A 22,977-nucleotide genomic window follows, 5' to 3' on the forward strand; every position below is an offset into this window, starting at 1 on the left:
TATCCCCAAACCTCTTTGGACCATGGTCGTTCGCCATAGGGGGTTATGGGGCTTGTAGTGAATTAGGACGACTCGCGTTAACCCGTTTAGCATGCGGAGAGGGGAACGCAGATCTGTAGAACTACATTTTCCCCTCCTCCTCACGCGTGAGCTCCACGGGTGAGATCTCGCAAGGGTTTGTGGAAGTTGTAGTTGTCAGACTTCCACCAAATCGCTAGCACACATTGCACACGTCAAAGTAATCAACTACAACTCCCATTACCCACCTTATGCTGCCCAAGTGTCGAAGCATTGGTTATCCGGGGATATCGTACTGCTGTGTCTATATATTTCTCTGCTCTCTTTCTGCGGATTGACACAATACAGTTAGAAAATAAATAAATAATAATAAAGAAAAACCTAAAACATTAAAGCCGAAAGATGGCGGAGCTGGGAGCGGGGAGCCTGCATGGGGGGGATCTCGCTTTCAATTACCAGGAGCGAGAGCTTAACGAGCGATTGAAGCGGCTGTACCCGGCCGTGAACGAGGAAGAGACCCCTTTACCGCGGTCCTGGAGCCCCAAGGATAAGTACAGCTACATCGGGCTGTCACAGAACAACCTGCGGGTGCATTACAAAGGTATATACGTGCCGCGTTGTTAACATTGTCAGCCTGTAACCGGGCCAGGACTGTCCACACGGCTTTTCGACTTGTGCAGGCTGTTTACGAGAGAGAATCTGTGTGCAATCGCTCGCATCCAGTTGCTTTCCTTGCACCTTGCTTTGTTTCAAAAGCAATGCCAGGCTGAGTGTGTATGTATTGACAGTGTTTGGAAATGTGACGGCTCCGTCTGCCCGCATTATTCACAGGGTTGTGAATGAAGACGGCGGGGTTAGAGATTTCTAATTTGAAATACATGACATCTTTTTTTTTTTTTTTTTTTTTTACAGCCTGCTCTATTTTTACAATGAGGGTCAAAAAGAAAAACAAAATGCCCGAGCTCCACCCCCCGACTCCCCCAGCACCACCACGGGCAGGAATAAAATACAAAACAAAAACACGACTGTCGTCGCTTGATAGTTTGTGACCGACTGTAGACATGATTCTCGCACTGTTTGTGTGGAGGAGTGCTGGCATTGTGACGTGAACAGTGTGTGTGTGTTTGTGTTTATTTTATGGATGATGTAGTATTGGCAGGGCATAGTATTTAATATGTTGTGAGTTAGTACTGTATTTTTACTGTAAATATACCAAAATGGCTTCTATCAGTAGCAAAATGCTTAAGTTACTATTAGACATTAGACTAAAGACATTTAGGAAGCATTGGATGCTTCTAGTTTTGTGGGTCAGTTTTGAATATGCTGATCAGTGGCGCAAGTACAGCTTCCTTTGCTAAACTAAGGTCAGCACTGACTCTGAACTTGAACATTCCACACCCTGCTGTTCCTTTCCAGCCTGGTATTGAGTTAGGTAATGCGGTTCATTAACATTGTTCTGAGGCTTTAGTTGCGTTTCCCATGCTCTCTGAGCTGTGTGTGCTGTATGAACAGGTGTGCACTGTGTTACAACAACAATGAAGTCGCAGTATCTGCAGGTGCGGTTTTTAGGTGAGCAGTGTGGTAGGGATAGCATCTGTAATCTCTGAGCCCTCAAAGCACCCCTTGTTTGTGGCTAGTTTGGGACTGATTTGTGATTGCCTAATGTAAGTTCACAGAACACTGAAGATGGCTGTAAACTAGCATTATTTAGAGACCTCATTTAACATTGTATAAAATGATCTAAACCCGAACACCAAGGTGAATCAGCGGCACATTAATCCAAGTGCATTTGCCTTAATTTGAGTTGTTGTGGAGGATCCAGTCGTTCTGGAGATCAGCTAATGATTTACTTTAGTTATCAATGAACATCTGACTGGGACTGTTTTAGTTGATCTTAAGTGCTGCCAATCTAAGTACTTGCAACATTTAGCTCACCAGCCTACTGATCACATTTATGTAGTCATTAGGGAGCGCTGCAAAATGGTTCTCCGAAGTGTGTGTTGTTTGCAAGTGCAGAGTGTCAGTGCACGCCTGTCCTGGCTGTGTTGGGTATTCCTCTCAATGTCTGACATTTGAATTCACGAGATGAGCTCATCTTAAAGGGGTGGCACCCCACCCTCCCCTGTAGGAGAGAGATCTGGCAAATGCATTTTCACCTGGATTAGTGCAGTGGATTGTCAAAGCCAGGGACTTCTGAGGAAGCTGGATCTCCATGTTTGTCGTGCGCTTCGTTTTTGATAGTGGTGACGTTTACTCTGCTCTGGCTGCTGTTCATGTTCGTTTTCATAGTTTATTTTGTTCTGTTTTCACTGTTAGGCAGTGACTGTGCGTCAGGGATGAAGGACGTGTGTGTTTATGCATACATCTAAACATTTAGCTATATTTTGAGAGCTACCCGTCTGAATTGGTATGGGCATTCCTTTGGTCATAATTCCCTACTTTATCTTTACCAACTTCTAATGTGTTTAGCCAGGCTTCCTGGACATTGTGTTACAAAGTTCTTCCTCGCTGAAAAGTGACTTCCCTGCGTTGTGGTCTCACTGCTCGGTAGACCCTGGATTGGGTATGTTTTTCATGGTGTTCCTGTAATGCTGCGCTGTGTTATTTACCTTCACCAGGATCCACGCGTTACTGAAACTGCCTTGTTCAGAAAAGTTAGCCGGGTTTCTGCAACTGTGAGTGATTAATGAAAGGGTTTCAGGAACTTTAGTGAATCTGTTAAGATGCTTCGCAAGCTGATGATACCTGTTGCTGTGTTGCTCTTGCTGCTGTTGTAAGCTGGGCAGGCATTTGTTTAGCTAGTCAGTGTATTCATGTCACCCAGCAGTGGTAGACGATGACTGAGAACAGACAGAGAGCGAGAGAGAGAGAAGGGTTGAACTGCTACACCCATGTGGGTAACGCAATACAGTGGCACTATAACAACTAAACCCTGCCTTTCTGAGTAGTAAAGGCGAATGAACCAAAACCTGAATATCAGGCTTTGGGGAGATACTAGAACAGAGTTCACTGAACTGTGTGCTGTGCACCACAGCCTGGGAAGGCAGTTCAACGTGTTACCCTGGGTGTTGAGATCCCGTCTTTAACTACATCTCCCCCAGACCGGCCAGCTCAGCTCACCTGTACCTGACACAATGACACTGGAACGCAGACAGCCGTCTTTAACTACAACTCCCCCAGACTGGCCAGCTCAGCTCACCGATACCTGACACAATGACACTGGAACGCAGACGACCGTCTTTAACTACACCTCCCCCAGACCGGCCAGCTCAGCTCACCTGTACCTGACACAATGACACTGGAACGCAGACAGCCGTCTTTAACTACACCTCCCCCAGACTGGCCAGCTCAGCTGTACCTGGTGAGAGGCATTAAAGTAAAACCAGGGATGGCTCAAACTGCTATGCAATGGGAGTCTTATTTCCATCCCTGCTTTTTGTCTAGTTAAATTCAGCCTTCGGTCCTACGCAGTGTGCCCATGCACAGAGGACACAGCACCAGCCCTGCTTAGCATCCGTGCCTACCAGAGCAGGGCTCTGCAGGGGTGCCTGATCACATTGGCCAGCAAGGTGACCATGTGCTTTTTGTTTTCCGATCACGCAGGTCATGGGAAGAATCACAAGGATGCCGCTTCAGTCCGGGCAACTCACCCCATCCCGGCCGCCTGTGGGATCTACTACTTCGAGGTGAAGATTGTCAGCAAGGGCAGAGACGGGTAAGGGCTTTATTTGCTTTATTCAGTAATGATCAGCACTACAGCAGTGCCTGTAGTGCTTATATATGCTGTAATAGGAACAGTAGGCATCTGCCAGGTTAGGTTAGACTCCTGCTTCAGCTAGAAACAGCCAAGCACCCATTCAACTGCTCCTTGACTCCCTTGGCTGCAGTTATTTCTTTTATTGTCCAGTTACTTCATTAAGACTCTGGTTGATCATCACTTGCTCATCTGGGTACCTTTCTCATTGATTCCAGGTACATGGGAATAGGGCTGTCAGCGCAAGGAGTCAACATGAACAGACTGCCTGGTGAGTCAGTGACCGGGGTTGGGGCTAAAGTTTTCCCATGGTTATACAGTGGAATTACCATAGTTTACATGTGTGTGTGTGTGGTTTTACTATACCTTTCTGGGCTTTACAGTGCACTCTGTTGCGCTGTGCTTTTACTGTGGGAGACTTTCCTGAGGATAGTGTTGGTAAGTCAAGGTCAGCACAGAAACACTCAGGCTGATTCCCCTGGAGCACCAGCAATCCAGGACCAGGAAGCAATCCTCTGGTCAGAACAAGGAATCGCTCAGACGGGGAAAAACAAAACATGCTTCGTATTGTTGACCAAACCCCTTACAGCCCTGTGTCAGGTTTGATCCTACAGTATGTTAACTCTGGTGTAGTTCTAATATATTATAATATTCTATGAAAAGCATGCGTCTCTTATAACCCCAGAACACCTTGCTGGGTTGAGCTAATAATGCACACGCACTGCGGGGTGGAAATATGAGCTGAAAATGCACACACTACAGGGATGGAAATAAGACTCCTATTGCATAGCAGTTTCACCTATTCCAGGTTTTAATGGGAGCTTGATTAGCCACAGTGTATCAGGTGCAGGTGTGTCTTATTAAACGTGTAGTAAAACCAGGAATGGATGAGGCTGCTGTGCAACAGGAGGTTTTTTTTTTTTTCCCAATCCCTGCACTGTTTTATAATGATAGGTGAAAGAAAATGGCCAGTTACAACTTTTTATGCAAAACCACTACCCCTCAAAAAAAACCCTAAAGTCGCTGGCTATTAAATCACATTAATGTGCTCTTCGATCCGTTGCCTCAGGAAAACACCTATTGTAGTTCCTACTAGTCTGCATCACTTTATTGGCGGGGCTGTAGCATTCATAATCTCCAGTACTGATTTACATGCAGGGCTGCACACAGTATGGACCAGAACCACCGTGTTTAATGCGGTACCACTTTCATTGGCTACACTGGTTTGGTTGTGTATCATCAGCATGAAGCCTTTCTGGGTCTGCCTGCGAATGAGACTTTGTCTCCTGTCACCAGGAGGTCACATGCAGATTAGCCTCTCCGGGGGATTTGTTAACATTATTAGCTCAGGTCTCCCGCGGACTCGTGTTGAGCACGTTGCACAGGCTGGATGACAGCGCTCACTCACTCTCTGTAGCCAGAAAGTTGTTTTTCTCTTAAAGCAACAGCATGATTTAAAAAAAAAAAAAAAATAGAAATAGTTTTACCCTCGGCTTTAAATGTAATATTTTAAGAGATGTGATTTTAATTGGGGAACGTTTAAGTTAATAAAAACTTTCCCTTGTTCGTCATTGGCTAAGTTTCTGATTATACAGATGTTGGCAGAGTGTCACCTCATTTCTATGAAGCTAGTGGGACACTGTGTTACTTGGGCAATGTTTGAACATCACATGATCCCAAAAAACACGAAAATGCGAATCTCCCACACAGCTGGCATGGCTAACATGGCTTTCTCAAGGGAGCTTGCGATTCAAGCCTGAGCAGTGTGTATATTGCCTGTACTTCTAAATAAAGAAATACCCTGGAAAATGGGCATTTCTGTATGGGAATTGTTGTAAGATTGTTGAAGAGCCCCTGTCTCCGGAGCGAGGGTGCAGCGGAGCCCCTGTGCCCTGCTTTGTGCCGGCGCTGTATGGACTCAGTGTTGTGGGCAGAGCTGGTTTCAATTCATCAGCATGCTGACATGCTTATTTTTTAAATAGTTTTGTTTTTGTTTGTTAACATTACAAATGCACTTAGACGTTTTGCAATGTTAAATGTGTTTTAAACCTAAAGCTTAAATTTGGGATAAAAAAAACTAAAACCTGATCCCTGCTGGAATGCACGCATTACTGTCGGTCAGCGTTTTTGAAGTTAGGGCCTCCGTGTGATGAACGAGTGTAGGGTGTGACTCCTCCCAGGCACCTGGCATCGCAGTCAGATTTGAGCACCGTGCATTATCACTCTCTGCAAACACTCTGTTGAGAACCTGTACTTGCACTTGCTTTTTCTTTAGGAGCAGATTGATGAAATGAGCTTGTGGTTTAATAAGAAATGCCCATCCTGAAGACAGATTGAGTTGTTAGCACTGTATAAAAATAAAAGGCGAAAGGCGCATGAAACCATATCTTAGTTTTGGTTGTTGGCGCATTGATTTGTCGAGGCAGCCTGTCGCCGCAAGTGTTTTGTCTGGCTGGCTGAGAGGGCACGCAGACACTCTTCAGCAGTATCAGTGCTTGTCTGTATCTTCCCTGGGAAATGGGACTGCCCCCTTGTTTCATGGCTCTTGTTATTAACTAACAAAGTTTAAAAGGAGGTTTAATGATCGTGTTGTAGCTTGATGGTTGGAGACACAGGACTGGGAGACTTTACTTTTCCAGATCTCTGGACACCCGCAGCTTAAAGATATTTAAGTTCCCTCTAGGTGACCCATCCAGTCCAGGTCTTTGTTCCAGCCAATTAAACTTCTGTTCGGTTCCGAAAGCAGTTTCTGTAGTTGTATCATAATACCTGTAAAACGAGTCTAGGCCCTGGAAGACACACTGCCTCTTCATTATTGTGTTTCCTTTCGTGAGCTGGACGTGAACCGGCGACCTTGCACACCACAAACAAGCATCATAACCACTATGCAAAAGATCAGCCGGGCTTGACTGCTGGTAAAGTACAGTGATCCCAATAAATCAGGATAGAGAAATGGGGACTTGCCAACGGCAGGGAATCCCTTCACAGTAGGGTGAATCTTGTTTTGAGTCCACTCTGCACTGTGCTGGAGGATGATTTCGGTGTGGGTCGGTCTGGGAGTCCATTCTGCACTGTGCTGGAGGATGATTTCGGTGTGGGTTGGTCTGGGAGTCCATTCTGCACTGTGCTGGAGGATGATTTCGGTGTATGTCAGGCCGCGAGTCCACTCTGCGCTGTGCTGGAGGATGATTTCGGTGTGTGTCGGTCTGTGAGTCCACTCTGCACTGTGCTGGAGGATGATTTCGGTGTGTGTCGGGCTGCGAGTCCACTCTGCACTGTGCTGGAGGATGATTTCGGTGTGGGTCAGTCTGGGATTCCACTCTGCACTGTGCAGGAGGATGATTTTGGTGTGTGTCGGTCTGCGAGTCCACTCTGCACTGTGCAGGAGGATGATTTCGGTGTGGGTCGGGCTGCGAGTCCACTCTGCACTGTGCTGGAGGATGATTTCGGTGTGTGTTGGTCTGCGAGTCCACTCTGCACTGTGCTGGAGGATGATTTCGGTGTGGGTCGGGCTGTGAGTCCACTCTGCACTGTGCTGGAGGATGATTTCGGTGTGTGTCGGGCTGCGAGTCCACTCTGCACTGTGCAGGAGGATGATTTCGGTGTGTGTCGGGCTGCGAGTCCACTCTGCACTGTGCTGGAGGATGATTTCGGTGTGTGTCGGGCTGCGAGTCCACTCTGCACTGTGCAGGAGGATGATTTCGATGTGTGTCGGGCTGCGAGTCCACTCTGCACTGTGCTGGAGGATGATTTCGGTGTGTGTCGGGCTGCGAGTCCACTCTGCACTGTGCAGGAGGATGATTTCGGTGTGTGTCGGGCTGCGAGTCCACTCTGCACTGTGCTGGAGGATGATTTCGGTGTGTGTCGGGCTGCGAGTCCACTCTGCACTGTGCTGGAGGATGATTTCGGTGTGGGTCAGTCTGGGATTCCACTCTGCACTGTGCAGGAGGATGATTTTGGTGTGGGTCGGTCTGGGATTCCACTCTGCACTGTGCTGGAGGATGATTTCGGTGTGGGTCGGTCTGGGATTCCACTCTGCACTGTGCAGGAGGATGATTTCGGTGTGGGTCGGTCTGGGAGTCCACTCTGCACTGTGCTGGAGGATGATTTCGGTGTGGGTCGGTCTGGGATTCCACTCTGCACTGTGCAGGAGGATGATTTTGGTGTGGGTCGGTCTGGGATTCCACTCTGCACTGTGCTGGAGGATGATTTCGGTGTGGGTCAGTCTGGGATTCCACTCTGCACTGTGCAGGAGGATGATTTCGGTGTGGGTCGGGCTGTGAGTCCACTCTGCACTGTGCTGGAGGATGATTTCGGTGTGTGTCGGGCTGCGAGTCCACTCTGCACTGTGCAGGAGGATGATTTCGGTGTGGGTCGGGCTGTGAGTCCACTCTGCACTGTGCTGGAGGATGATTTCGGTGTGTGTCGGGCTGCGAGTCCACTCTGCACTGTGCTGGAAGATGATTTCGATGTGTGTCGGGCTGCGAGTCCACTCTGCACTGTGCTGGAGGCCACAGTAAAGAGGTGATTGAGAGTGAGAATGCAAGGGAATGAAAGAATTTCAGATGTGTTTATTTATTACCAAATACAATCCTCCATCCACTTTCTCATCATATTCTCTGGTTACAGGAAATAACCATCAACCATGGCTGTACAGAACTAAACTTGAATGTAGTGTCTGGTGGCACAGTAGCTGTATAACCGTTCTACCTCCAGTTTCTGCTTAGTATTTTATTAGTCAACTATGGTACAGATTTTATATGCTGGCTTTGTAAATTGTTTAATGTAGACTCTCACTAAGCCGATCTGATGGGAGTGCTGGTCATAACCTGTGCTGACTTTGGTTTTTTAAATGCATTCATTTCATCAAAAATCACTGCTGACCTCAATATTGAATTTACTGGCAGGACAGGTCTGATGAATAGGATTCCGCTAAAAACAAGCAGCGTTTCTAAAATATTGGTCACAAAAAATAATCTCCTGATTTATATTTCAATGGACTTAATCCACATGTATATTTGACCACCACTACACCTTTTTTCTTTTCATTATTCAGTTTTCCCAAAATCCACACCAAGTACAGACTTTAATCCTGCCGTTTGGAGTCATAGCCTGCAGCTTGGGCTTCCTGCAGTAGAAAGCAGTGTAGTTAAATGATATTGATCTGCTAGCAGTGAGATTGGCGGGGTGGTAAATGGGGTTTGTGTGTGTTAGTGTTAGTGATGGTGATAGTGTGGAAAGCAGTGTAATTAAATGATATTGATTTGCTAGCAGTGAGATTGGATGCAAGGTCCGCCCACGGATAGTCATCATAACCATTGCAGATCATCTCTCAGCCAATCAGCTGCTCAAGAGACGCTGTCCCCTTCCCGAAGCCTTTAAACAGCTCTGCCTCTTTTCCACTGGCTCCTCCCACTGGAGCTTGGGGGCACACTGATCTCAACCAGATCCTTAACACGCACAGCAGGGATGACAATAAGATAGCAGCTTCACCCATTCCAGGTTTTACTATGAGCTTGATTATCCAATGTACAGATAACAAGATCAGGTTTGTCTTATTAAACTCCTAGTAAAACCAGGAATGAATCAAACCTCTGTACAATGGGAGTCTTATTACCACCCCTGAGGTTTTGGCTGCTGGCTGAACGGCACATGTTCAGCTCTGCACTGCTGTGCTGAGCGGTTCGGGGTGGGGTTCCTAATTATAACAGGGGAGGCAGGCAGGCATTTCACCTGGCAACACACAGAAGGAAACAGATGCTTGGGCACAGTACGTGCTTCAAAGCAGAGCTGGCAGCTCACAGCCCTTCACAGGGCTTGTTTAATAATAGCGCAGTCAGATTAACAGGAGAAAGCACTGGGAAGCTCAGTGGACTAGTACAGGGATCTGGTGCCTTGTGAGTCTGACTTGAGGGTTGGATCCCAGCCCTGGGGCTGAACCACACTGTGGGGGCCTGCTTGTGAAATGAGTTGTGCAGGTCTATGTCCGACTGGATGCAGGAGATGACGTTGAAGAGGGGTGACAGAGCTGTCAGTACCACTTGTTAGGCGAGCTCTGAATGTGTGGGTCTTTTGTAATGTGTTGAAATGTTGGGTGTGCAGCACGAAGGTCATGGGAAAATTGGAGGGCTGATGTAAGGTTTTTGAAAATGTGTTTTTTATTCTACACCCTCTGCAGTCCTGTGTTCTAATGGTGTACTACTTTGTTTAAAGAATCATGCAGTAGGCACTCATCCAGTAAAGTGACACATAACTGTGACATTTCTGGCGTTCTGCGTTACACCCAAAAATATATATTTAGTAGTGAAATGACTGAAGCACTTCACGTAAACCTTGGCTGATTCCTTTGTGTGCCAGTATGAATGGTTTGAAGGTGCCAGTACTACTATATACAGTATGCACCCGCACTGAGCAAAGAACAGACCACTTTTTTCCCCTCCCTAGTTGACGGAGACTGATTTGGTCAGGGGATATATTTAGGTCCTGCCTGTTTGCACAGAGGTGGTGTAACAGGACCCTTCAGAGTGGTGCAGGCCCTGCTCTCTCCTCTCTTCCTGCGCGTCAACGCCCTACTGTTGGCAGAAACAGGCTGAGGAAATTCCTTTTGGCAAACTTCCTGGGAGCTGCTCAAGTGGACCTTGCACTGGCCAGACCCTGTCTGTGTGCGCTGCCTGTCTGGGACGCCCATTGTGGGAACTCAAGTGTCTTTCTGACAGAACTCGTGGGCTGTTTGTTAATGGTTTCTGCTCTCTGTCAATAGACCCCAGTTATAAGCCAGTAGCTGGTCCAGTATTAAGAACAATACTGGCTGTTGATATCAAAATTTTAGTTTTCTCAAGACGACACCCATTAGCTCTTTTGAAACACCTGCAGTCTTCTACTGGTCCCTTCATTTTAAATGTCCCGGGTAGCCAGAATTCTTTTGCTGTGTCCTCAAATGGCTGTAAATAGTATTTTCATGTCCTTCTAGCTTGGGTATTTCAAGGGACTATCAGCAAACTCCCTCTGAATTCATAATGGTCACCATTCTCTCTTGATGTCCCTTCTAGCTTGTGTATTTCGAGGGACTGTCTGCAAACCCCCTCTGAATTCATAATGGTCAGCATTCTCTCTTGGTGTTGATGATGATGAGAAGTGGTGATGGTAATGGATTTGTGTTTTAGACCCTAATGTATAGGACACATTCCATCCTTTTAAATAGCTTGTGTAAATGTATTCAACCTACACATTGAAAATGTTTATTATTTATTTATTTATTTATTTTTAGCCATTTAACATACCAACTAAAAACCAAACTTTTTGTTTTGGTTTGTTTCCCTTCCACAGGCTGGGATAAACATTCCTATGGTTACCATGGTGACGATGGGCACTCCTTCTGCTCTTCAGGGACTGGCCAGCCGTACGGTCCCACCTTCACTACAGGCGACGTGATTGGCTGCTGCGTCAACCTCATTAACAATACCTGTTTCTACACCAAGAACGGGCACAGTCTAGGTGGGTGCCAACCTTTAATAATAATAATAAAAAAAAAAGGATTTACTTATTCATTCATTTTTTATTTGAATTTGTGAAAAACTGAAAAACGACCACAGTGAACGGCAGGCTGGTTTCACACACTGATTAGCCCTAGGCTGTCTCATGTTAGCTTGTGTTAGGTTATCCTAGATTAGTGCTAATCTTTGAAACCAGCCGGGTGTGTTTTTATAAAGGGGGGGGGGGGTTGCTGTTTGATATGGGTTGGCTTGTGACCCTGCATAGTGTAATGACTGAAGTATTTAGTTTGTTTTCGCTTTGTTTTACAGGTATAGCATTCACAGACCTTCCTGTAAGTAATATACCGACTCTCTGAATATTCACCGTGCTCCTCTGTGTGTTATCTGTCTCTAAACAGCACTGGGCTTTCAAACCACTCTGTGAACGATTCCGGGCTTGGTGGTGGTGGTGGCGGGGCTTGCTTGCTTTCTTTCTTTCGTTCTTTCGTTCTTTCTTTCTCTCTGAGAAACCAGTTGTTTTGTTCCATTGCATTCCTACTGGCAGATCTACAGTGAAATACATAACAGAAGTTAACTGCAATGCATTTAATCGATGAAGTGTCTTTTCAGTATTTCTAAATGTGATACTATTGAGTGTGTTAGTAGTTCTGGATGACTTTGACAATATCGCAAGACAAATGATATTCCATCCAGTCTATGGCTTGCATGTAGCACTTCACTGTGTTTTAAATATACAGTTTATGCCATGGAAACAGAGGCTGGTGGCTGATAAACAGAATCCATATCATCTGGACTTTGTCTTACTCCATGTTTGAGATTTAATCTGTCTGGACAGTGCTTTCGTGTGTTTAAATCGCAGTGTCCAGGTGTCAGTCCCAGTTGTAACAGGTGCAACCTATTTTGATGTTGGAACTGAAACATGCTACAGTGCAGTTCTCGTGCATGGCCATAGCTGCTGATGTAATGTCAGTCTGGTCAGCGAGACAGAATAAAATAAAAATAAAAAACACACCTAAAGACACTTTAACAGAATTTTCCCAATGTCCACTTCTTTTTATGATTTAGACAACAGCGTTATTTACCCTTCTAAAAGTTTGCCATAGTAATAGCATAGCAAAGTGTAGCATGAGCATGGTAAAGCATTGTAAAGAAGAAGGAAAATCATATTAATACACATGGCAAACCAGGGCAAACTGTGGGAAATGCAGTCTATCCTTGGGTTAATCATGGTGAAACTGAAAATACTGTGGTAAACTTTTCTAAGAGTAGATTGCCAACAACCTGTAAGTACTGAAGCAGGGTAGTGATGAATGTTGTCTCCCCCCACCTATCCCTGCCCCCAGCCGAACCTGTACCCCACTGTGGGGCTCCAGACGCCAGGGGAGATCGTGGACGCAAACTTCGGCCAGCAACCCTTCGTGTTCGACATCGAGGACTACATGAGCGAGTGGAGGGCCAAGATCCAGGGCATCATCGAGCGCTTCCCCATCGCAGAGCGGCTCGGGGAGTGGCAGTCCGTGCTGCAGAAGTGAGCACACCCCCCGAACAGGAGACACGATGGGGAGCGAGGAAGGGCGCTTTGCCCCATCAAGGCTCGCCCCATGTTAGCACATCATTCGCCCAGACTAGAGTGCTCTCGTTTAAAAGGCTGGGGGACCTAGGCAGCTGAGCAGTAAATTCATGTAGTAATAGTCGCAGTAGTCTGGCTTGGGTCCCATTTGAAGTGAGTTTGGTAGTTGCAGCCTGGCACTGAGTCAGCTTCAGTCCATTGCACCACGAGCCCGCTCAATCCAGCATGGTTTGGTTGGCAGTGACTGTTTGAGAGGCACTGATGGAGTTGCTGCAGAACTTCTTGACCTGAATATTGTGATGGGGTTCAGTGGTGATCAGTGAGAGTGATCGATGGAAAGGCTCAGTGGTGGAGTATATTAGGCCAGGGAATGCAGCTTTTTATTTCAAAGTATTGTCAGATCCCCAGTTGTAGATTATTTCCAAGTTGATTTTGACACCCCCCCCCCCCCCCCCCCCCCCCCCCCCCCCCCTCTTTCCCCAGTATGGTATCTTCCTACCTGGTGCACCATGGGTACTGTGCAACAGCCACTTCCTTCGCCAGAGCCACTGAGACCACGATTCAAGAGGAACATACTTCAATAAAAAATAGACAAAGTGAGTCTCCTGGGTGATGACTCTATGTGTGTGAACTGGCTGCTGGGAAAGTCACTTTGGGACAGATCTACATAGCGTTTGCTGCACTTTGTTTTTCTGTAAATGGTAATTTAATGGCTCCCATGCGTACATAAATTGAGCCAGTTGTGTAACTAGCAGTTTTTGTGTGTGTGTGATTTTGCACTACAGAAATAGCTTAGTCCTAAGAATTGCCTCCCCAGCATTGCACTGAACCCAACTGAACTGCTGTAGGGTTTACCTGGGGCCAAAGCTTAGCCAGGGTTGATTACAGGGTTAGGGTTGATTTATAGGCAGGGTTCACTTTATAGGCGTGCTATTAATTAGTTTGTAATCTGAAGCAGGAGTATACACACTACATAGTGCAGTTCTTCCTATTTATTTAGATGTCTGGATTACAATATCTTATCTGACTATTTATTGGCATGAAGGTGTTTTAAGCATTTTTATTATATCGCTAGCATAACCTGATATGATCTGAGTTTGGCAGAGTGTTTGCAAAGTGTTCTTGTCATACATTTTTTATTTCTTTTGTCATTCTCTTTTTCTGCTTTGCCCTGTGGAAGTGTGACATGGTATACAGGGATGACTGTGGCAGTGTCACAGAGAGAGTACGCAGAATCAAGGTAGTGGGATAACAGCACCTTTCCCCCCCCCATTGTTTTCAGGAATACAGAAGTTAGTGTTAGCAGGCCGAGTTGGAGAAGCCATTGAAGCAACGCAACAGCTATATCCAGGACTCTTGGAACACAACCCCAATCTACTGTTCATGTTAAAGTAAGTGTATCCCTGGAAAAGCAGCACTGCCCTGAGACTCATACAAGTATAATGAGTTTGGTTAATAATGCTGGCAAGAAAAAGCAGGGGGGTTTATTTTAGTTTTTTTTTTTTTTTAAACCTCATATGGACAAGCTCCCAGTGTGGAAACTGAGCATGTGCTTTCTAACACAGCTGAACCCTCTGCATTCATTCATGCATCCATTCTATATGTAATCATAAGAGTATTAAGGGATGGATCTAGATTTTCTGCATTAATATCATCTTGTTGTCCGAACCATTGACTACGGACAAATATTCTAGAATTGGAACAAAAACCCAGTTGACTGGAGCAGAAAGGCACTCCGCACAGCCCCAGGGCACAGGGAACACTGCATGCTTTCAATGGGTAGTTTTTAGAATTTTCTACTAGCATCAACACAGGAGGAGGGAGGGGGAGCACTGTGTGTGTGTGTGTGTGTGTGTGTGTGTGTGTGTGCGCGTGTGCGGTATGTATTTGCAGGTAATTATTTACATCATCAACCTGGAGTGGAAATGTTCCACTCAATAATGCAATGCTATGAATGCAGGCAGCAGAATTTCAAAGAACCTTTGAAACCATCTCCCTGCTTGTTTTAAAATACCATTCATAACTTTGAGTGCTGGGTAATAGTAAACAGAGACTCGCTGCATTTATAAAGTCAGACTGGCTTGGCATTCTATTTGAATTTATTTAAATTTTTACTTAATATAAAAAAAGAATCTGAGAATTTGTCTATAAAGTTTGGGGGTAGCATTAGGGGGGTTGAGGTCCTTGCTGATGCATGTTCTACATCTCATAAGCTGCTGTTGTATAAGATGATACCTGTGAGGTTTCGTGTTGCATTCAGGTATTATGATGTGTAAATGTTCTGGATGAGTGATTCAGGTACATCTCCTTGGTGTCCTGTGAAATCTGACTGCTGGCAGTGCCGCTCTCCTCTGTCTGACCTGGGTTCAGATTTGCAGATCCTCAGCTCAAAGGCACCTGCACAGACCTCTGGGACATTAGGTTAGCAACTCCCCAATCTCTCACTGATTGCTTCTCTATTGAGGGCTTGTTTATTCTGCACAGCTGTAAAGCGCAGCAGGCTGAAACTTGAATCCAGTCCAGTCAGCGCAGCCTTTAATGGAGCATGCACATCGGAAGATACCACTAAAACGGTTGAAAGGATACATTTAGCACTTGTTTACCCTGCTGCATGCCACTGCAGTAGAGGCTTGTGTGTTGTTTTGGGCTGCAAGTGTGCAGCAAAAAAAAAAAATATATATAATTCATGTGCATAAAGTGTGTCATGTAGAGTCATGTTAATATGGGAGATAATGACATCTGCTCCAACAAGATCATGGCACCCAGTCACTAGAGAATGTCTTCCTTCAGGCAGCTTTTGATCAGACCGTGCCTCAGTGCTGGTTGCTGAGCCCTGATGTCATTGTTCTTACAACATGGAAAACCTGCTTCACTGGGCATGCTGTATTAACAAGGGCTTCCGGTTTTACATTTCAGTGTTTATAACCAATTATATATATGTATATATATAAACTATGAAAATAAAAAAAATACACATTATATATTTAAATAACATATTAAAATTGTAAGGCACTCTACAATAGATGTTATAACAAAAAAAAATTTTTTTTTATTATATAATGTATTACTATATATATATATATATATATATATATATATATATATATATATATTTTTTTTGGGTGGTTCACCCACGTCCTTTCTTATCGGTGTAGCGACTACACAGAAGTCAGTGTCACACACGCCTCGCATGTTATACTGCTGAGCAGTTCCTGAGTGAATAATATCTGATGTGCACCATTTTTTTTTTTTTCAGTGGTTAACAAACTCTGGTTTGAAGATCACCAGACTAAGCCTCTGTGGTGTTTTACTGGTGTTTATTATGTTAAGCCCGATACTTTTATTTTGGCGCTGGTGATGTTTTATCGAGTTTTACCAGTTAAAACCGGGAAGCCTCTGTATAATGCAAGCACATTCGCCATGTGCAAATGGGCAGTGGCACTGCCACCTCTGAGCACCGTGGCTTCTCCAGTGATGGAAATAGGACTCCCATTGCACAGCGGTTTGATCCATGCCTGGTGTTACTATGTCTAATAAGACACACCTGCACACTACAATACACTGGCTAATCAAACTTGTACTAAAACCTAGAATGGGGTGAAACTGCTATGCAATCAAAGTCTTATTTTCATCCCTGAATTCCACTGCGTTCTTGTTCTCAGTGTCTGCTCTCTTCCTCTCTAGATGTCGTCAGTTTGTGGAGATGGTGAATGGCACGGACAGCGAGGTTCGCTGCTTCACCACTCGCTCCCCCAAATCCCAGGAGAGCTACCCCGGGTCCCCCAGCATGAGCCCCCGGCACGGAGCCAGCAACCCCCACCTGCATGGCACAGGTACCAGCCCCTGGGCTGAATCACAGGCAGAACACGGGGCCCGCTGATTCATACAACTTGTGTGTGAACTGGCTGTTGGGAAAGTGGTTTAAACTTCCACTCCGTGCGTCTGCTTGTGAACCACATTCTAGAATATCGTGGCAGTCCGGAAGCTTCCAAAGAAAATTCTATGTTACTGTTCTACCACAGTAAAGCATAGCAAAGTGTAATAAAGCACGGTAAACCATAGGTAAGCATTGTACAAAATAATAGAGGTGTGATAAAGCCTGTTAATAAACAGGGCAAACTCTGGTAAATGCAGAGTATAAGCAAGGGAAAAGCACGGGAAAACTGTGGTGATATTTTAAATGACCACAAGCAATAAATAATCAGTTCTTGCCTTTTTATATTTTCTTTTATTGATGATGTTTCTTGTTGTGTTTTGTGGTTGGCAGGAACGGACAGCCCCACCTGCAGCAATGGAGTGTCGTCGGGGAAAAACAAACAGTCCCACAATAAATACCCTGGCCTGAGCTCCTCCTCCTCTTCCTCCTCCTCCTCCTCCTCCCCTTCCTCCGCCAACTACTCAGAGTCCAACTCCACAGACTCCACCAAGTCCCAGCAGCACAGCAGCACCAGCAACCAGGAGACCAGGTGAGGCAGACAGCAGCAGAGCAGCCTCTGGGAGCAGTGGCTCCGAGCCGTGATACAGGCAGCCAGGGGTGGAAAGATGACTCCCATTGCACAGCAGTGTGATCCATTCCCCGTTTTACTAGGTGTTTAATAAGACACACCTGAGCTCGTATTAAAACCTGGAGTGGATGACACTGCTATGCAATAGGAGTCTGATTTGCATCCCTGCTTCCATTCCATTGCAGAAGTGTAACTGAGCCCCACTAGGGGTGATGGGCTCGATAGCCCTGTTTTCCACCATGCTTAAATGAAAAGGCAGGACTTATTTCATTTAGTGAGGGCAAGAAAAGATGCTATACACCTGGTTCATATTTTACTTTTACTCCATAAACTATTTAATTTAAAATTGCATCACTGGGACATCTAACTTTTAAATGAAGGGTGAAATGTAAAATCTAGTCTCATTTGCCCTGCTGTGCAGTAGAGCTAGAAGTAGCTACAGTAAGCACAGACTAACGATTTCCCTTCCAGTGACAGTGAGATGGAGATTGAAGCAGAGCACTACAGCAATGGAGTCCTGGAGAACTCCTCTACCAGGATAATGAACGGCACCTACAAGCACGAAGAGATTCTGCAGGCAGACGATTCCAGCCTAGGCAATGGACTTGCAGGTAGGACAGTATTAGTCTGTCTGCAGCACGTTGAAGCTGTACTGTGTATGTAGGCCAAGGGCTTGCAGGTAATACACACGTCATCAAGACCGCCTTTTAAAAAAAAAAAAAAAAGTTTATTGTATGATTTTTGAGGTCACAATTGAATTCTATATATTTATATTAATCGGATGTTCTAATTCTAATTCATGGTGCTCCCAGTATTGCATTGCAGAGCTGTCTCACTCATCCTCTCTCCCTCCCTCTCTCTCGCGCTGCAGAGGAGGGCTGCACCCCCAGGCTGCTGTGCGGAGGGAACCAGGCCGCCACAGAGAGGATGATCCAGTTTGGCCGAGAGCTGCAGGGCCTGAACGAGCAGCTGTGCAGAGAGTACGGCAAGAACGCAGCGCACAAACAGATGCTGCAGGTGAGAGCCCCCGCCTCCCAATCTCTCTGCCACAGTGAAAGCTTACCCATTGTACAGACTCCTTAACTCACCCGTCTCTTCCCACGTTTCATCTTTCAGGATGCGTTCAGCTTGTTAGCCTACTCCGATCCCTGGAACTGCCCAGTGGGACAGCAGCTTGACCCCGTGCAGAGGGAATCGGTCTGTGCCACACTCAATAGTGCTATTCTAGGTAAGAACTGAACTACCTGTCATGATCAAACACTGTGGTACAGTTCATATTTCTGTGCAGCGAAGGCAAACCAAGGCACCACAAAATGTGGTCCTAATAAGGGGGTGATCTTACTACTGAAGGGACAGAGAATTTCTTTTCTAAAAATGATTATAGGAAACTGTTCCAGTTTATTTTTTTTATTTTTTTTTTGTCCTAGGCTCTAGCTGGCATTGATGTGGTCTTTTTACTGCATTTTACGGAATTTGTATTGTTGCGCATTACAGGGACTCCCATTGCATAGCAGTTTGATCCGTTCCTGGTTTTACTTTGAATTTAACAAGACACATCTGAGCTTGTTACCTACAGAGTGTGACTAATCAAGCTCGTTGTAAAACCAAAAATGGGTGTAACTGCTGTGCAAAAGGAGTCTTGTTTCCGAAGCGAGTGTCAGTCTGTCCTGGGTTCAGCTTGTGTTATGCAGCTGGTTTACTCTCCCACCCCCCTCCCCGTGTCTCCCGTAGAGTCTCAGAACCTGCCGAAGCAACCCCCCCTGATGCTCGCCCTGGGTCAGGCCACAGAGTGCCTGCAGCTGATGGCCCGTGTCCGCTCGGGATCCTGCTCCTTCGCCAGAGTCGACAGCTTTTTGCACTAGCCAAGGCAGAGGTGGGCCAGCGTGCGTGTGTGAGGGCTGGGTTTCCCTGTAGGGGGAGGCCCACAAAGCCCTAGCTTCATTTTGTTATTCGCTTGCTTCACTCAGCCAGTGCGTTTTTGTTAAATGCATTGTTTAAACATCCTTCCAGTCTCCTTTTTCATTACTGCTTCTACACTGTTTGTTTTCATTTTAACTGCATCTGCTGCCACCTCCTGCAAGTAGCCAGTATTGTAGCCTCTCTGCAGTTAATATAGCTACTCCTGGCAAACAGTAAGACTGTTGTGTGACTGAAGCTGCTCAATAGTGCCACCTACTGGCAGAGCCAGGATTGGTAATACCCCAGTGTCACCTAACGCCTTCCAATTCAGCACTGTACACAAGATGGACTAGATCTGTGTTTGTTTCTTGTAGCATCGTTCACAAGTGCAAGGATGACTTTGATTAATACCATAAAGCAATGATAATTTTTGCAGGACTGGCTTTGCATATGAACAGTCCTGTTCACGTGTGTTATTTGGGTCACTTGGATTCAGTGTTGTTTTTTGTGTGCTCTCCAATCCAGGGTTGGTGTGGCTCGCACCGAGTCTTACCCATATATACGGGTGCAGTTTTGAGACAGGCGGGGTTAAACTTTCCCTGTAACCCTTACCTTGTGCAATGTGAAGAAGTTGTTTTGCAACTGAGGCATTGCAGAAAGGGATTGCATCGCTGTGAATGCTCAGGCATGTCTGTTTGATTACACTGCTTCTGATGACACATACCTATGTACACACGCACACCTGGCACACCTCATCAGCTCACTTTCAACATTACTTTTTTTTAGGCAATGAAGAGGACTTGCAAGTGCTGACCGTGGAGGTGGAGGAGAGCATGAGTTTGCTTTTGTGTGCTGTATTCCCATTGGTTGGGACTTTTGGAAGAGACAGAGAGTGGAGGGGGGGGAGAGAAAAAGACAAACAAGACTAGGCTTCTTTTTTAAATTTAGTATTATCAAATACAAAAACGTGTGACACTATTTAAAGATAATTCATTATTATTCTGTTTATCTAATCATTTTCAGTTTTTATTTTGTGTCTTTTTGTTGTGCTCATCTTGGACATTTTGGTTCCAGTACAGCCCTGGTTAACATTTTAACTTCTGAATACATTATATACACACAAACACACAAACACGTTATTCCTTCGAATTTAAGACGTAGCCCAAATTTCCCATCCTTAATTTGAGGAAAATATAAAACATCAAAAATCTGCATTTACAAAAATACAACCTCAATTACAGATATAAGAAAACGCCATATGTTGGCAGTTTGCGGGTGGCTGCTGTCACACAGAGCATTACAGTTATGTGCTGCTTTCATTTCCAGTCGTGATTACTCACACCTCTTAATTTGTGAACTGTGGTATTGCTTGGCATGTCGAGAAATACAGGTTTCTGATCAGCATTTCCGATTCAAGACGCAGGCAGTTTTTGAGCAGGAGAAAACATAAATTGTTTAAAAAGTGCATGTTAAATTTGAAGGAATACCGTTTCTATATATCTATAATCTAAACATACATTGTATTGCAACCCAAGCACATACTTTTGTTGCTCAGAACTCAGGTATATAATACACAACTTTAGCGTAGAATGTGGGAAAAAGAAATATTTTGTTTTATCAGCAATGATTTCTAGACTCCATGCTTTAGTATGATTTTAATTTTGTTATGTTTTCTAACCTTTAGATTGTGGGGAAAACTCGCAAAAGTGCTGTGTTTTTGGTTTCTTCGAATTGTGTTCACTGATTAAAAGACCAGCTTGTGTGAAACGTGCATGCCACAAGCCTGCTTGCTGGGTCATCTGTGCAGTGGGGGAGAAGAAGATAAACCGCAGAGGTTTCTGATTAAGCCCCCTGCCCAACTTAGATCTTATTTGAACTTGTTAAAAGATGTGAAATCACTTTCGATAAGGCTTAGCATTCAGTGCTGCTCATGACAGTAGCGTGCACGCTGTAGGTATTTCAGCACCATCTGCAGAACATTACGTGGTGAATCTTTTGCAAATCAAGAAACGAGTGATTTTATTGTCAGTCTGATAATTACACACCAACAATAGATGCTTATGAAGGCTGTGGTTATTATTTTTATTTTTTACTGTGCCATCTCATAGAGGTGGGCTGTAAATACCCATTACATTGTGTGAAAACATAGAACCCAGGTCCTGGTCAATCATGTACAACCCCCAACCCCTGCTGCATAATAGGCACAGGGCCTGTGGATATGCAAGTGCTTTCTGCAACCTCATACTTTCCTTCACTGGCCCTCTGGAGATGCAAGCACTCATTGCCACCTCAAACCTCCCTCTTTTGGGTAGCAGCCTATCTGTCGGAAGGACTGTCTTGTGTAAACAGTCTCACTTCCTCTCCCCTCTTCCCCAATGAAAATGTCCCTTTTGGAAAGGAGCGTGCAAACTCAGAGGACAGCCCTATCTTAGCGTGCCTGCCTCCCACCAATGCAAGCACGAGGGTAGGGCTCCCATCGGAAAAGAACGTGCTTGCACTGTGTAAATATCGTCAGACAGTAATGTTTCTATCTAATTCTGTCATTTCGACCTAGCCCCTATGGGACCGGTGTCTGCAAGTGAGCTTTCTAATCCTCCCCCGCCCCCTCCATTGCATAATTACAACCCATTGCAATGTTTTTTCCATAGCTGAAAGCATTCGAAAACATCCACTTACCGTAGCACACTTCCTCTTGTGTAGAATATATCTGAAAGTATTGTGAACGCGGTCAGTGCATGTTAATGCATTAGTTACATGTTCATGATGTTTCTCACCAGAACGGTCTGGAATGTGATGAATGAACTGGACCCCCCCCCCCCCCCCCCCCCCCCCCCCTTCCCCCCCCCACCCCCCCCCACTCTTACTTACTGATTCCAGCAGGACTGAGTGTCCCTGCATTGCTCATAATGGCTTTGGTGTGGAGTGGTAGAGCAATGCCGCCCCCAGGATCAGCCCAGCCAGTGGGGCTAAGGGGAGCCTGAAGCCGCTTTAGACCCACTTCTCCGACAGAATTAGCATTTTTTGATGTCTGTGTAAAAAAAAAAAAAAAAAAAAAAAAAATTGAGCTGTGCTAAAATGGCTCTCTTACTGTATTCTTCTTCAACATTCTCAGAGACTTTTGTATCCATCTTGTTTATGCTCCTCCCCCGACCCCCCCCCCCCCCCCCCCCCCCACCCACCCCCCCCAAAAATAATTTTTTTTTTAAAAATTAACATTTGTCTAACATTTCTTTTAATTTAGGGTAACACTGCCGGTTTATTATGTGATTATATACAGAGTTCACTAACAGTGACACACTTTTAATCATTTGTGTTCTTGGTATTTAAAAGGTTGCCGTGTCTGAGAAGTACATTTTAATGTCCTCGTTAACCGAGTAATGACCTGTGATTCTCATTGTTCGGGGGGAGTTTGTTTGTCTAACCCTAACCTTATTCTTTTTATTCTGTGTTCTCGCTGGGAGACAGTGAAACTTGTCTAATTAGTTGCTCTTTTATCCTGTTTGCCTGGTCAGTATAGGCTCCAGATGCCTATAGAGTGGGACTGTGTTGCTCTGAATGCTGTCCAGGGGATTGGAAGTGGAGGCAGCAGGTGCAGCAGTGCGCATGGCTGTATACAGAGCCAGTGCCCCCTCCTCTTCTTTATTGAGTACAGGTGCATCCTGTTGGGTACTGAGTGTACCCAATAGACTAACACCAAGAACCGTGATATCTTAATCCTGATCTCTATTGGTCCGAGCT

General features: G+C 45.3%; 1 protein-coding gene across 2 annotated transcripts; it reads left to right on the plus strand.

Annotated features, from left to right (window-relative positions):
• Positions 1 to 283: 283 nt before the first annotated feature.
• LOC121325660 (ran-binding protein 10) lies at positions 284 to 22,084 on the plus strand. Of its 2 annotated transcripts, none has more exons than XM_041268505.1 (15): positions 284 to 619; positions 3,622 to 3,733; positions 3,991 to 4,043; positions 11,099 to 11,266; positions 11,575 to 11,597; positions 12,609 to 12,793; positions 13,319 to 13,431; positions 14,118 to 14,226; positions 16,520 to 16,668; positions 17,103 to 17,301; positions 17,812 to 17,951; positions 18,212 to 18,357; positions 18,457 to 18,568; positions 19,072 to 19,213; positions 20,026 to 22,084. In XM_041268505.1, exons 1-14 carry the CDS (start codon positions 421 to 423, stop codon positions 19,200 to 19,202), a joined length of 1,839 nt encoding a protein of 612 aa, XP_041124439.1. In that variant the 5' UTR covers positions 284 to 420; the 3' UTR covers positions 19,203 to 19,213; positions 20,026 to 22,084. The 2 variants fall into 2 exon arrangements, with proteins under 2 accessions (XP_041124439.1, XP_041124440.1); XM_041268506.1 differs by lacking the exon at positions 284 to 619 and adding an exon at positions 3,295 to 3,379.
• The last annotated feature ends 893 nt before the right edge of the window (positions 22,085 to 22,977 follow it).

This window comes from Polyodon spathula, chromosome 13, assembly GCF_017654505.1.
Source record: "Polyodon spathula isolate WHYD16114869_AA chromosome 13, ASM1765450v1, whole genome shotgun sequence".
NCBI classification, from domain to species: Eukaryota; Metazoa; Chordata; class Actinopteri; order Acipenseriformes; family Polyodontidae; genus Polyodon; species Polyodon spathula.